The sequence below is a fragment of the Diabrotica virgifera genome, chromosome 3 (genome assembly GCF_917563875.1).
Source record: "Diabrotica virgifera virgifera chromosome 3, PGI_DIABVI_V3a".
In the NCBI taxonomy this organism is placed as follows: Eukaryota; Metazoa; Arthropoda; class Insecta; order Coleoptera; family Chrysomelidae; genus Diabrotica; species Diabrotica virgifera.
In genome coordinates this window covers 265,106,091-265,122,155 of record NC_065445.1, presented here as the reverse complement: position 1 = coordinate 265,122,155, position 16,065 = coordinate 265,106,091, and the positions used below count along the sequence as shown (strand labels likewise).

Here is a 16,065-nt window from a genome sequence, read left to right as displayed (position 1 = left end):
AAAATTTTAGAAAAAAATAGTAAAATGGAAGAGAGTTGTAGCAAGGTAAACGCAAAAAACATGAGTTTATTTATTTTTTTTTTGGGTAAAATTGCGATTTTGACAATGTTCCCCCACATCAAATTCAAAATAAACCTCATTTTCGTTTTCAGCACCATCAAAAACATACAGTATGACTAAAATTGGCCATTCACCTCCCCGTGGTCAGTATCTCGAGAAATAAGCGTTTTTTTGGGGGTGTTCCGCTCGTCTATAAGGAATTATTTAAAATTCCCTGTCCCCGATAAAAGAAAGGGATTGGCATATTTAAAATTCAACCTAAATTCTTTAAAATCAATAAACTATTAGTAAATCTGCTAGGTATATATGGTCCTTGCAGGGAGTGTGTGGCAAATGGTTGGAGAAGCAGATACAAGAATGAATTATGCCTGGTTGCACCAACAGATCTTAAGCTCCAGCTTAGCTAAGCTCTACTTATAGATAGGGCCTCCTTGAGTATCACTTACGTTGCACCATAATTTTAGATTCTTACCTTATTATCAATTATATCTATTATTATATTATGGTATTCTTATTGTAATGTATTATAATTATATTATATTAATTCTTATGATATTCTCGACTTAAGATTAAGATCTGTTGGTGCAACCGGGCATTAGAAACTCTTCGGAAAGGGAAACATCGTGAGATACATAAAAGCCGATATACTAAGATGGATAGGTCACGTGGTACGAAGTGATGACGACAGATTGATTAACAATGTGTTTTGGAAAAGACCAGAGGATAGAAGACCGGCAAGACGGTCTAGAAAAAGGTGGAAAGATGCAGTCAGAGCAGACTTGGAAAAGATGGAAGTGAGACTATGGGAAATAGTAGTACAGCATGGGAACCAATGGAAGACAATAGTAAATGCGGCAAAGACTCACGAAGAATTGTAAAAGCCAAAGAGGATGATGAAGATATTTTAAATTGGAAAGACAGACCTACTAGAGAAAAATGGAATTTAAAAAGCTTTTGTCCAGCGATATGGATTTAAAACCGTTTATATACATAATATAAACACAATCATACATACGTTCTTAGAAAGTAATAGAGAACTCTGGTCATACTCTTAATACATAAAATATTTGATATAATCATTTAATTAGAGGCGTCAAAGTAGAGAATATATATCAAGAAATAGTAAAATACATGTCGCATTGTGATGTGAAACCAATTCAGATATATATGTACGCTTCAAATTAAACTTCTGTTCCATTGTGACATTATACACACATATCAGTATTGACGTTAACTTGAATTGTTTGCCGTATTCCATAGAAAGCTGTTATATTAACACGCTAATGCAGAAACATCGAACAGATATCAAACAAACGATGCTGTCATGTTACCATCCATATCACATTAGCCTAGTTTAGCAGGAGATTGTCTGTTTCTATCAATCTTCTTTCGGGATAACGATGTGGAAAATGCGAATTATTTATTAGACGTTCTGCAACCTTAGCTATTCAGGCTATTTAATCGCTTAGGAAACACAACGAGATTTTCAGATGTATACAATGTTTGCTACAGGCAGCAGAAATTGAAATATTATCGAATTAGACATCTTGGTAATGCTTCAATCACTTCATTTCTTTTAAATCATTCGTTTCTTGACGTAAATACAGTATGCGGCAAAATAAACAGTAGGGGAAAGGTAGGTAAAGTGGAATGGGTGGGTAAAGCGGAATAAGCTTAAAATTTAATTTCAAAATTGGCGGTTTTTGTTGTAACTCCTACCACAATATACCTTTTGACATTTGGCAATATTTACTTCAATATGGCGCACTTTCATTAATATGTTCATGTGAGTTAAACAAGATCATTGTTTTTTAACAAAAAGTTGTAATATTTGGTGACTAAGACGAAATTTCTTATCAGCAACAGGTAAGTTTTTCTAACCGTATTTATTATCTATTGTATAAAATGGTTATTTGTGGACATAAATACTCTTTCTTTAACTTATTAGCACGTTTGGTTAGTAGCTATCGTGTTTGTACAGAAAAAATGTTGATGCGGGTAAAGTGGAATGAAACGTATGCGGGTAAAGCGGAATGACGTTCCACTTTACCTCCTAAAAGTTTAACAATGTTATTAAGTGACAACATTTTTTTAGCATGCCTAATTTTTACAAACGAAAGACTTCGCAGCAGAGTTGGGACGAGAAGGCAATGGCTGAGGCTCTAACTGCATGTCAAGGTGGTTTATCAATTCATTCTTCTGCAAAACAATATAACATTCCATCGACAACTCTTTTTAGAAGATTAAAGCGACCACCAGAAGAACGTTTAGTGAAGCAACTTGGACGATTCCGTTGCGTGTTCACGGTAGATCAAGAGAGGATGTTGGTAGACTATATTCTTAAAATGGAAGAACGCCTGTTTGGGCTAACTATTTCTGACTTAAAATATCTTACCTACGAGTTTGCCATACGAAATAACATTGAACATAGATTCAATAATGAGAAGAAAGAAGCTGGTAAAGTATGGTTGCTTGGTTTCATGAAACGGCACCCAGTTCTTTCACTTCGACTTCCAGAAAAAACGTCAGCAGCGCGAGCGTCAGCATTTAACGCAGTTAGTGTCGGAAAGTTCTTTGATTTATTGGAAGACTTATACCAAAAACACAACTACAAACCTAACCGCATCTATAATTGTGACGAAACCGGAATCTCTACCGTGCCAAATAAGCCTTCAAAGATTATTTCAAAAAAGGGGAAAAAGCAAGTAGGAGTTTTATCATCAGCTGAAAGAGGTACGCTTACAACTGCAGAAATTTGCTTCAACGCTGCAGGGGAATACATCCCTCCTGCTCTTATTTTTCCACGGGTGAGACATCACTTGACATTCGACATTGGAGTTCCTCTGAATACCAAAATTTTCACGCATGCTTCTGGATGGATGCAGACCGAAATCTTTACGGCTTGGTTTCACCATTTTATTAAATTTGCGAAGCCTACCTCCGAGGACAGGGTTTTACTAATTTTAGATGGCCATTCAACCCACATAAAAAACATTGAAGTCTTAGAGCTTGCTAAGAAAAACTTTGTAGACATCCTGGTGCTACCACCACATTGCACACATCGACTTCAGCCACTGGACGTATCATTTATGTATCCCATGTCGACCTTCTATGAACAGGCAGTGCGAGTTTGGCTGCGAACCCACCCGGGGAAAGTTGTGACGATTCATGATGTCGGTCCTCTCTTCGGAGAAGCTTACTTGAAGGCAGCTAGTATGGCAACAGCTATCTCAGGATTTAAGAAGACGGGTATTTGGCCGTTTGAGAGACCTGATCCAAACGTTTTCGTGGCTGCAGATACAACTGATCGTCCTGGGCCTCTACTCGCTACATCTAACCTGCCATCAGCGTCCACTCCAGTGTCAAATGACATTCTCCTCCATAAGACTATTGTTAGTCCTGCGGATATTTTACCTATCCCACGGGTCGCTTCAAATATCGAAAATCCAACGAAGAAAAGGGCTCGATCAGGAAAAACTGTAGTAGCAACTTCTACCCCTTTTATTGAAGAGTTAAAGAATTTGAAGGCTCCGACCCCAAAAAATACAACCAAGAAAGTTACGAGGCAACTATTTCAAAGCGACAGCGAAGAAGAAGATGATGCAAACATCAGCATTTATAGTGACACCGACAGCGGTTCAGAGTTGGACCTACCAGTTCAAATTCCTACCATAAAAACAGAAGATATTAAGGAAGGGATATATGTAGCTGTAGAGTACAACGGACAAACATTTCCCGGTTTAGTAATTTCAAAATCAGGTGAATCAGCGTCTGTAAAGTGTATGGAAAGGACGCAAAAATATTTCAAATGGCCTAATAAAGATGATGTATTAGATTACAACATTAAGGACATTAAAATGATTATTAATGAACCAAAACAGTTAAGACGAGGGTTTTTCAATGTTCCTGAGCTCTGTTTATATGCTTAGTTGAATAAATAATATTAATTCATTTTAAGTTTTTGTATTCCGCTTTACCTCCAATATGGCGGGTAAAGTGGAATATTACACCACTTTTACTTTTGACGTTTTTCTCCGAAGTGGTGATATATTAGTTTAATTTCTTAACAGTACTACGTAGGGCTATAACGTAAGTGGCTTCTTCCATAAACTCAAACTTTTAAGACGAATACTTCTACCGGGATACAAGCTTGAATCGGTAATTATTCCACTTTACCTACCTTTCCCCTACTAAAACGAATATTAAAATGATATTGATTATTAACATATTTAGGGCCGGTTGTCCGAACGCTAATCAAAAATGATCACTATTAAATATTTAATTACTGTCACAACTGTCAATGTCAACTTTGGTTGGGTTTCTGAAAACATAATTGATTATAATTATGAGATTAGTTAATCAATTAACATAACAACTATTAACATAATTGATTAACTAATTGCATAATTATAATCAATAATTATGTTTTCAGCACCCCAATCAAAGTTGACATTGACAGTTGTGACAGTAATTAAATATTTGATAATGATCATTTTTGATTAGCGTTCGAACAACCGGCCCTAAGTATACGCTATGAGCTCGTAGGTAGAGGTGATAATTAAAAACTCGCAAGCGCCAGTAGTGACAAGTCTGTAAATTTTTTACTGGAAATTTGACGTTCTGCATTAAGAGTTGCATATAATTTTTACTAAATGTCTAACGAAGGTTGTTGTATTAAAGACTGCCAAAATACTGGTTACAATAATAACTGTGTATTCGACAGATTTCCTGTCGCTAACCATAAAGTTACATTATTTGCGAGGGCCGAAAATTCCTTAGAATAAACAAAAAGTTTCTTCTGAACGAGATATGTATTTGAAATTAAAAATCACACTAAATTTTTGCTTTTTTTACCCCTGTAACTTATTAAAATAAACAGAAATGTTCAGGGACTTTTGAACCTCGATAATAGTGTAGTCTTTCATTCTGCGTTTAAATTGTTCAAATACACTTATTGGTTATCTCAGGATCCTAAAGAAAATAATGCATTTAAAAAGAGTTGGCCCGAAATTTTACGTTTACTCTCTTAATTAATTATTTAAGTGCAATAAATGCATACGTTATTATTTAAGAAGTATTATACTATAATTATATTAAATTATTATACTCTTTTGCAGAATAATTTTTTCTAATATTAACTGTCAACATAAACTTCAAAACCATAAGCAAAATCTTAAAAATAATCATAATGAATAACAAATTCTGTTCTAACTGATATTTGTTATCGATTACAATCCAATTATTTCTTTACGTTGTAAATATTACACGATAAGAATTGAATAATAAGTTTGAAACAATTATTATTATTTGCTTTTCTCCTATCCTCTTTAAACACAGAGGATAGGCAATACTTTTTCTTTCCAGCGAAATTTCCGGCGAAATTTATACTAGTAATCCGTTAGGTAGGTGGCGATACCAGCGAAGCTCGGAGCGTATACTTGATATAGCCTTGCAAACGTTATTCATGACGACGTTCCCGATAAAACAGATGTTAAAGATGCCTTCTGGCACAAACAAATTTTTTAATCCTAGTCCACAATTCCTGAATATCAGAAGGTGGATCGGTGTGCCTCCTTCAGCATTCCCCATATTATGCATCAGGTGGCGTTAGGTCTGGTTAGTGGTGATTTCCCAAAATAATCGCGCCATATTTGAAGGCCGTGTGACAGGGTGACATGTTGCACCGTCCTGCTGAAACCATTGATGAATTTACATGAAATGATGAAATACATTATAACGACGTTCGGAAATCACTCAGTACGTTTCGGCGCATGATACAAACAAAGGACCCCGCGACACTCCTCATGGAAAAGTGGTCCCGGTCAAATTTAACGAAAGTTTGGTCAATAATACTTTTCGATGTGTAGATTAAAAAAGTCCATAGGAACTAGGTCTAAATAACTACTATACTCGAGCTACAGCCTTCTGAAGTTATTGGATTCGAGTGCTGGGTTTACGTTAAGTGCACTAATTCACGGTCAAGTGAACGAAAATATTTATTATTGGAAGAAGCAAGACTCATTTTCTTCATGCATATTTGCGTGTTGTATATGAATTTGTGGTCAAAAATAGATGCATCGTATTTAAGTCTTCAGAAAACCTCTGGAAAGTCCTCCGAAAACTAAAGAAGTGCGATATAAAATGTGCTACTAGAGTGATATAAGAATTATCATCTTTTTATGAATGCTTCAAAGTTATGCAATACCAGCAAAGCTGCAGTTCCGCCTTATCTTTGGAATACTACTGAATAGTGAACAGTGGCGGATCTAGGTGGGAATGGGGTAATTCCACCAGTAACATGCTCCAGAATTAAAGAGAAAAATGTTCTTCATTTAACGAGAATGAACAAGATCGAGCCGTCAAAACACATTTATATAACCAAAGACCGGATGGTGTGAGGAAAAGACGTAGGCCCAGAGTACGATTTAAGGACCAGGTGGAAACATAAAGAACCTTCCTTTCAAATACCAGCAGCTTATTTATTTCCTGCTGATATAGAGCCGATGTTTTACTTACATATGTAACAACTGGGCGAATAATTGACATTTACAGATTGGATTACAGATTGATACAGGCAAAAGTACTATAGTCTATTTTTAAACCGAGAGGAGTGATTCAAATTTCCCGCGCCGTAAAGCTTCTTTGTAATTGATCCAACCTCAGGCAAGTTTACACCACTGTTATCAAATTTGGACAGTAATGAAATTTATAAAATTTTGACACTTTTGACATGTCATTTTATAGGTTAATTAAGTTATATCAGCGATTTTTTGTATTTTCTACGTTATTCTTTTAATTTTTAGATTTTTAATCGGCTTTCATAAAAAACGGTTGTTTTTAGAACTCTTTAGCGATGTATTAGTATAATATTATAATATTTATGGATTACCGTAAAAGGCCCATATAATCAACCAAAAAAGAAGATGTATTTGGTGATATTTCTAGTGACTTTCTTGGGTGTGAATCTGTCTTTTTAGTTTACTCCTCTTGTTTTTACAATAAAGCTTAGTCCTATCAATAAAAAACTTTTATATTTAAGAAATTTACCTAAATAAGTGAAAAATTGAAAAATAATAAGAATATTAATGTTGACCCATTCCTGTGATTGATCTATTGAACTGCATTATATTTACAACAGAAGAATAATCATTTCATCAGCAATAATTCTAAAAGTATGTATCGATATACTCTTTTATTGAAAAATCGTGTTTGAAGTTTCTTTTGATGATCCGCTCATACGTAATGCAGTATTGAAAATTGGGTATATCCGTCAAAGTCTGATTTGATAAGGGCAATAAAATCGGAAAAAGAGGAATATATGAATAGCAATCAGCAATCAATAACGAATATTAAATTAAACAAACATGTTACAACACCGGGAGCAAAATTGAATCTCGTAAATAAGCGTCGTAAATTTTTAACGCTATATTTCGCAAAATGTATTTACTTTTAAATTAATTTTAACAAAATGTAAAATCAAACAATTTAAGATTTAATAAAGTGAAAATAACACAATTTGGTGAATTATAAAATTTTTTCAAGGAGCATCAACTTTTTACCTAGTAGAGAAATTTACCTAAGTAGAGAAAAATATTTTTAATATTATTCATAATGTATTTTTATTAATATTACAAAGGCAGGAGAAAAACATATATATAGGAAAAACTAGAATACCCATAAAATACAGACCTCTCTCTATAATGGTGGAAGATAGAATGCTAAGTAGTCATTAAGAGATGTAATGCAATTTAAGACATTTTCTTAAGCTCTTTAAGAATAGTCGAAGCTTTCGAGACTTGCTGTTACTTCTTCTTTTAGTTCTTGCTCTTATAGAAGGTTGGCTATCATCACAGCTATCCGTACCTTATTGGCGTGGTGATTGATTGGCGTATTGACTGCTCTGTGGTGTTACAGACGCAGTTAAGGAATTTCGTAGGTGTATCGTGTGATTAACGTTGAGGTCTTACGCAGAATGGGCAAGGAATGTAAGATTATTAACACCGTGACGAGTAGTTCTCTTAACTTTCGTCGGGCGGCATAGGTACAATTGTAAATTTTGAGTTTTCAAATTGTGATAAATTTTTTTTTAAAGAGGTAGAGACTTGAACTTTTGTGACATATCTACATTTATCCAGTAGATTATGTGGGCCAAATATAACAAAAAAATATTTATTCAATTCCCAGCAGGAGGCTTAAATAATTCCTACCACCATAAATGACGACATAGGTACATGTGTACCCTGTACATTTTTTTTAATAAATGATTCAAAAAAAAATATATTATTTTGTATTTAAATGATAGCTTATTTGAATCAAAATACAAAAATAAATGTTAGTGTGGATTTTCGCAACACATACATATCGTTTTAGACAAAGAATGTTCGTCACACACAGAGAGAAACCATACTACACAAGTATTTCTCGTTTTACGCTGTTTTTTCTGTTCGTTTCGACAAATCTGACAATTTCCGGTTACTGGAGTAGATCCACGAATGCTGTGAGATACTTGAGGAGGAGTATCTACAGCAAATACATAGTCTGTTTCGACCAAGGACCATTTCTACAGCACCACGAAGAAAATGACTCCTCATCATCATCCGATTTTTACTTTGAGATTGAAATGAAGGTAACCAAATATCTTTAGAAGGATCCTTCAAAGATTTCCTGCATTAGTCCTTTGTTTTTTGTAATGGATTGTGCTCTCGATGTATAATGTAGCATGCTAAGCCAGTGACGTTAATAATATTATAAAAACGCTGGACGGAAGGGCCGCCCGAGAAGTTTATCGTACCGATCTATTATCGTTATGGTACTAGATACTGGCATTCTATAAAAATAACAAAGTTACTCGTTATTTTGATATTTTAGAAACACCTACTGTACTTAAAAGTATTTTATGGTTCTACGCATCATTAATTCCTGCATTTGAGAAAATGTTCGATGCCATATTTCGGGGACACACTATAGATGTGTAGATTATTGCATAAATCAATAGAATATTATGGTCATACTTTCATTTCAAATTAGTTCATTTTTCTGAGAAATTAATAGTTTACAATATTTGCATTTTATTCTATTTCGATTACGCCAGTCAATAAGCAAGATTAAGAACAAGATATTATCTCCAAATTCTATCCTACTGCATGGATTTTAATGAAATTTTGGGAGTAGCCCAATCTCCTAATTCAAAGTCTATCCTATATACTATGGCGCTTTTATCATGGGGGAAGTTCCCACCACTTCTCAGGGGTGAAATATTTTTATTTTCGAATTACATGGAGAAAAAGGAAGATTTTTAAGGAAATTTAAAAATTCATTCTATAATTTGATCACATTTTTTACAAAAACCATTCATTTTAAACCCGTTCAACTTTTTGAAAGTAGAAATACCACTATATTAAAAGGTATTGTAGAAGAAAAACAATGCATTTAAATTATGGTGGATGGGGAGTTACATGTATATACTTTTCACTTTTCCTTAAAGTACATTAGTCATATATTTTTTGCACCATATCTTGCTTAGTTTGTAAGTAACCGACATTTAATGGTGCTCGTTTTAAAGGCCTTTTCAAACACTACAAAAGGTGTTGGTAGCATTATACACCTAAAACCTACCGTTCCTCTGTTATTTCAAGTTGAATACACCAATTTGAGCATGCACCAAAAAACAAACTATTTTCACCTACCATATCTCTTTTTGTATTATAAACAGAACATTTACGAAGGAACGAATCTCTTTGTTATTTATAATCTAAAAAATGTTTTACGTAGAGTTTTAAGTTCGATGCATAGTTTTTAAGGTATTCAGAAAATATCCGTCCGAAAAGGTGTCATTTTTCAATGAAAATGGCCAATTTTCAACTACGCATAACTCAAAAAGTATTGAGTTCTCAAAAAAAAGTATAGACCAGTTTTTGCTTATAAATAGGTTCTTTAGCCACTTCCGTGCTTATTGTGACCAACAAATGTTCCACCCCCTTGAAGAAGTGGGAACCGCCCCAAGAAAAAAGCGCCATAGTATATAGGGTAGATTTTGTTTCTTGAGCTATTCCCTACTTACTGTGAAAATATCAAGTACATCAATGGAGTAGGATGGAATTCGGAGCCAAATACCCTCATTGACTGCCCTACAATAATGCTCTGCTATGAACGCGTGAGGACACACATAAGATTATAGCAAAATTTCTATTTGCCGTAACTTTTCGAGTTTTTGAGCTACAGCAATAAATTTTATGTCATTGGAAAGGTAATTTTACATTCTTTCAAAATATGTTAAAATATACAGGGCATATCTAAAAAAATTAAGATTTTTTATTTATTTCCGGTTCAACCGGAAGCCATGTTTTTGGTAAAATTTGTTGTGATAATAGATAATAAAATACCATATATGTCTGCAAAATTTCAAATTTTAGTTTCTATTAAGAAGGAAGTTACGGGCACTCGAATATTTTTTTATAAAAAATTCATAACTCCCCTCCTATGGGGAGTTAAGATATATGACTAATGTCATTCAATTTACTGATAGGATATCAAAAACATATCAAAAAATAAAAAAATTCCTTGGAGCCATTTTGAGAAAATCTAGTTCAAATTTATGTCAAAATTTGAGCCCTTAAATATAGGCAACCCCTCTCCCCCCCCAAACCCGACGCTCAAAATGGGGTGACTTTTTTCTGAACATTATGTGGACCATATAGAACAATTTGGTGTTGGAGGATAACTTTCACTTTGGATGTCTGGGTTTGGGTCTAACTATACCATACTATAAGACGACAGACTCAGTAAAACACAGGTTAAAACAAAATACGTATATTCAATGTGTAATTATGTACAGATCAAAAAGAAATAAAAATAAAATACAATTCTATTTGTCGCTGCGTTGCAGCGAAGTTCTCCCCCGGATAGACGTCTGTAAAAGAAAAGCATAATTAATGACAATACGAAATATTTTTACACCTCAGTGCAGTGTAAGTTGCAAAAGAGTCACGCGATTAAAATATATAAATTTATCGGGAGCTCGCTCACTTCGCTTGCTACCGTTTAATTATAAGCCGCAAATTACTTTAACACGGTACACCTTGCTGCTCAAGTTGGCCTGCCTTAGCTTGCGAGATGACGTCACTACGGTGACCCGCTCCTCAAGTCGGGCTGCCTCACTCATCTCGCTTGGCTGGTAGTGGAGCCCAGAGCTGTCGCTTCAAGACTGGAGAATCTCGGTTCGCTGGCCTCCTTAAGTATCCCTCTGCCTGTGCTGTTTCGGAGAAGTGAAAATGAGTGGGGCATCTGCGCGGATTGTGGAACTCGTACGGCTCTAGTGTTGGTGCGTGTTCGCGGCGTATCATTACAACACAATCAAAAAACGCAAATTAGCATATATTGGCCATGTTATTAGAAATAAACACAAATATGGCTTGTTGTATTTGGAAAGAGAGGTCCTGGGAAAAGAAGAGAAAGGCAAATAGACCCGATGAGGTTCCTACTGAATTACTAAAGCTCTTGAATGATGAATCAATAGGTATAATATTGCACTTATTTAACACAGTATACAATACTGGTATTAAACCTCAAGAGTGGCTGCTGTCTATATTCGTTACACTGCCAAAGGAATCCAATGCAAAAGAATGTTCAGAACATCGAACAATATCTTTAATGAGCCATCTACTAAAGATATTTCTAAAAATCATCCACGACCGAGTTTGTCAAAAGTTGGAGTCAGATATTAGTAATACACAGATGGGGTTCAGAAAAGGACTAGGTACTCGAGAAGCTCTCTTCGGTTTGAATGTTCTTACACAAAGATGCCTAGACGTTAATCAAGAAGTACATGCATGTTTTATCGATTTTGAAAAAGCATTTAACAGAGTACTCCACGATAGGCTAAGAGATATTCTTGAAAGAAAAGACATAGATAATAAAGATTTGCGAATAATTCTCAACTTATATTGAATTCAGAAAGCTAACATCAAAATAGAAAATGAGATATCAAAAGCAATAGAAATACGTAGACGAGTAAGACAGGGATGTATTCTGTCACCACTGCTATTTAATGTATATAGTGAAAGCATCTGTCAGGAAGCCCTTTTGCAAGCAAATGAAGGAATCCTAATCAATGGAGAGTAGAAGAATTACAACGATTACTTACAAACATAAATATTGCTTGCAACAATTATGGCATAGACATTAATATAAAAAAAACAAGTATATGGTCTTCAGTATAATCATGACACAACCAGCACATATTAGTATAAACGGCATTCAAATTGAAAAAGTGTCAAGAGACAAATACTTGGGAACTTTAATAAACGAAACTGGAGACCAAAACAATGAAATAAAAAGACGTATCGAAATTGCCAGGGCCACCTTCATAAGGATGAGAAAACGCTTCTGTAACAGAGATATAAGCATCCCTCTACGATTAAGAATGCTAAAAGGCTACGTATTTAACACGCTATTATACGGTGTAGAGGCCTGGACTCTCAAACAGAGCAACATAAAAAATATTGAAAGTTTCGAGATGTGGTGCTACCGTCGAATGCTGAAGATAAGTTGGGTTGAAAGAATCACAAATCTTGAAGTAATACGAAGGATAGGAAGAGACCCAGAAATTTTGTTAACGATAAAACGAAGAAAACTCGAGTATTTGGGTCACCTGATGAGAGGTCATCAATACGCATTACTTCAAAATATAATGCAAGGAAAAATAGAAGGAAAACGGAATCCAGGCCGTAGAAGAATGTCATGGTTGTGGAATTTGAGAGAGTGGTTTGGCTGCACCACTAATAAACTTTTTAGGTCAGCTGTAAACAAGTTCAGGGTAGCCTTGATGATTTCTAATTTCCGATAGAAGTGACACAAGAAGAAGGAGGGAAAGAAGAATATCTTGGATTCAAAGCTGAGACAGTGGTTCAATACGTCTACAACCGGACTGTTTGCAATAGCTGCAAGCAAAGTTAAGATAGCCATACTGATCGACAACATCCGGAACGGATAGGCACTGTAAGAAGAATAAGAGTATCAAACGTAGAAGTAACTACTAGGATAGAAAAGTAGGCGGAAATAATATTAAATCTCAAAATATGATGATGAAAAATAGTCATGGTCATAATGATGTTCATTCAGCCTTCTATTAGAGGTTTCAACTTAAAGAAGAAGAATACATATTTGTAAGGAAACTTTAATAATAGAAATTATCTAGAGTATGTAAAGTTTCTACACCACAAAATCATTACAGGCATACAACCGATGGCGAAGAGAATATTCCAGACTACTTTAAGCTTAGATAAACCTAGTTTGGCCTGAATACTACAAATATTAAGATATTGTGCTATTGAAAATATTTAATGATGTTCTGAAGCTATTTTCTTTTGGCATTTTTATAATCAAGTATATTCAAATGGGAAATAAGCCACAATTTTACCTAAAAATGATTTTATTAACATTTCGACGCCATTATTATTTTGTATTTTGACAACGACACCCGACTTGGGCGTCGAAACGTTAATAAAATCATTTTTAGGTAAAATTGTGGCTTATTTCCCATTTGAATATACTTGATTATGAAAATATTTATTTAAAAATGTTATGTTAGTTTGCTTTGTCCTTTCCCATAGTTCTGCATTAGTTATTTTGTTTGGCCAGTATATTTTCAGAATTTTTCTTAGAGATTTGTTTACAAGTGTTTGTAGTTTTTTAGTTGTCTTTTCGTCCTGTTTCCATGTTTCTGCTCCATAGAGCAGTATATTTTTAATGCAACTATTAAAGATTTTAATTTCTGTTGTTTCCGGTATTTCGTTTGCCAAATTCTATCTTTGTTATTCTTGTCTGTATATCCTTTTTACACCCCCCGCTCCTTTCCATGACAGATCCCAGATATGTGAACTTGTCTACCTCTTCTACTTTTTTACCGTTTATCATTATTTTATTATTTGGATGGTTATTATTTTTTAGAAGTTTAGTTTTCTCTGTGTTTTTTCCGATCGTGTCAGAGTACTGTGCCAATTTGTCAATTTTTGCTTGCATATGATTTCGGTGTTCAGTTATCAGGCAGATGTCATCTGCAAATTCGAGATCTCCTAACTGTTTGAATATGTTCCACTTGATGCCCCTTCGATCGTCGATTACTTTTCTCATTACCCAATCTATCATAATATTATTAATATTATAATAAAATTATTAATATACAGGTTGTCCCCAAAAGATTGGTCATAAATTATACCACAGATTCTGGAGTCAAAAATAGGTTGATTGAACCTCACTTACCTATATATACGGTGACCATATCTTTTTAAAGAAAAAAAAGTACAAAAAAAACAAAAATGTATTAAAAATGCAAAATGTATCTTTTTATTGGACAAACATAACTTTTTGTCAATAAAAATAAATAAACTATGTAGCTAAACATAAAAAATTATATCAATTAAATTAAACACAACATATTATATTAACTTTAAAAAAGTTAGAAGCCTGTAATTAAAAGTTTTTAGATGAGGGACCTGGAATAGCCTCATCTTCTTCCGGTTTTTTGTACCATTCATATTTTTCTGAACTTAAAATTAATTTAAGAAGTTCCGGCTTCGACTGAAGTATATGAAGCTTCGCTGCCTTGAGAGTGGAGATGGACATTTGTGACTTTTCCGACGTCCAATAATTATTTATTACAGAAAATAAACGCTCGATAGCCGCACTAGTACCCGGAAGACAAAACATAAATTCGCATAATATTTGTAAGTTTTTCAGTTTGAATTGATCTACACACTTAAAAACTTCAAGCCATCGATCCTGACTATTTTTTTCTTCTCTGTTCCACTCAGCAATTTTTTCACTTGTAGCCACGTCTTTCAAAATTCCCAGTTCGTCAAAGAGTTGATCTTAATTTAAAATGGTTGCCTTGATATACAATTTAAAAGCTTCAAGATAATAGCAAACATCGTCCCATGTTATTTCATTTCTTAGATCTATCCATTTGAATGGTTTGAACTCATGAAGATTTGTACTCCAGTTTTCTAGGTAGGTTACACATTTTGTGTAAAAATGTCTCACTTGTGTACTGAAGTTTTCAGTAGCTGGTTGCCCGTCTTCAAGTTTACCAAGACATTCTCTCACTTTAATCGGCAAAAATAATGCGTTCAACCGATGTTGTAATTTGTTTTTAAGATTAAAGTATTCTTGGGCAGCATCTGCCGCATTTATTTTATCACCTTCTACTTTCAGAATGGCTTCATGAAACTGCAATGGCAGTAGCATTAGCAGCGGCAGCGCCAGTGAGCTATTTACACGTTCACGCTGCCCACTTCCCTGCCCAATTCCCTGTCCAACAGTACTGAGTATAAATGCGGTACTTATAAAAGATAAAAACATTATTTTTTTTAGAAAAAATACAGTAGGAAAAATGAAAGAATACCCATGAACGAACATATAAAACACGCTGTATTTTCCTGTCACCGTGTCACACAAAAAATTGCCAAGTGCAGGTACATGTAATAATTATTGTTACATGTACTTGCACTGGACAATTTTCTTTGTGACACGGTGACAGAAAAATACAGCGTGTTTTAGATGTTCGTTCATGGGTATTCTTTCATTTTTCCGACTGTAAGTACATTTGCGTGTCCTTAGAAAGGTTTTAAAGTACATTAGGACAATATTTAAAAATAAGTACTGTCCTACTTAAATAAGTACATATGGTCACCGTACCTATATAGAATAGTGCACACAAAAAAAGTTACAGCCCTTTGAAGTTACAAAATGAAAATCATTTTTTTTTCATATATCGCAAACTCTTAGAGATTTTTTATTAAAAATGGACATGTAGCATTCTTATGGCAGCAGCATCTTAAATAATAATTAAAGTAAAATTTGTGTAAAAAATCTTTAATAGTCTTCTATATATTGAAAAAAATCGATTTTCATTTTGTAAATTCAAAGGGCTATAACTTTTTTTATGAGCAAATTTGAACCAAGGTAAGTTAGGTTCAATCGAACTATTTTTGAGTCCAGAATGTGTGG

The 16,065-nt window shown here is 34.2% G+C and overlaps 1 protein-coding gene across 1 annotated transcript; it reads left to right on the top strand.

Moving 5' to 3' along the window:
- Window positions 1-1,837: 1,837 nt before the first annotated feature.
- Window positions 1,838-3,989, top strand: LOC126882743 (uncharacterized). Its single transcript, XM_050647733.1, has 2 exons — window positions 1,838-1,926; window positions 2,156-3,989. Exon 2 carries the CDS (start codon window positions 2,157-2,159, stop codon window positions 3,987-3,989), a length of 1,833 nt encoding a protein of 610 aa, XP_050503690.1. The 5' UTR covers window positions 1,838-1,926; window position 2,156.
- The last annotated feature ends 12,076 nt before the right edge of the window (window positions 3,990-16,065 follow it).

What these genes read in the sequence shown, in the direction of transcription:
- LOC126882743 (XM_050647733.1), top strand. Translation starts at nt 2,157, where the DNA reads ATGCCTAATTTTTACAAACGAAAGACTTCGCAGCAGAGTTGGGACGAG.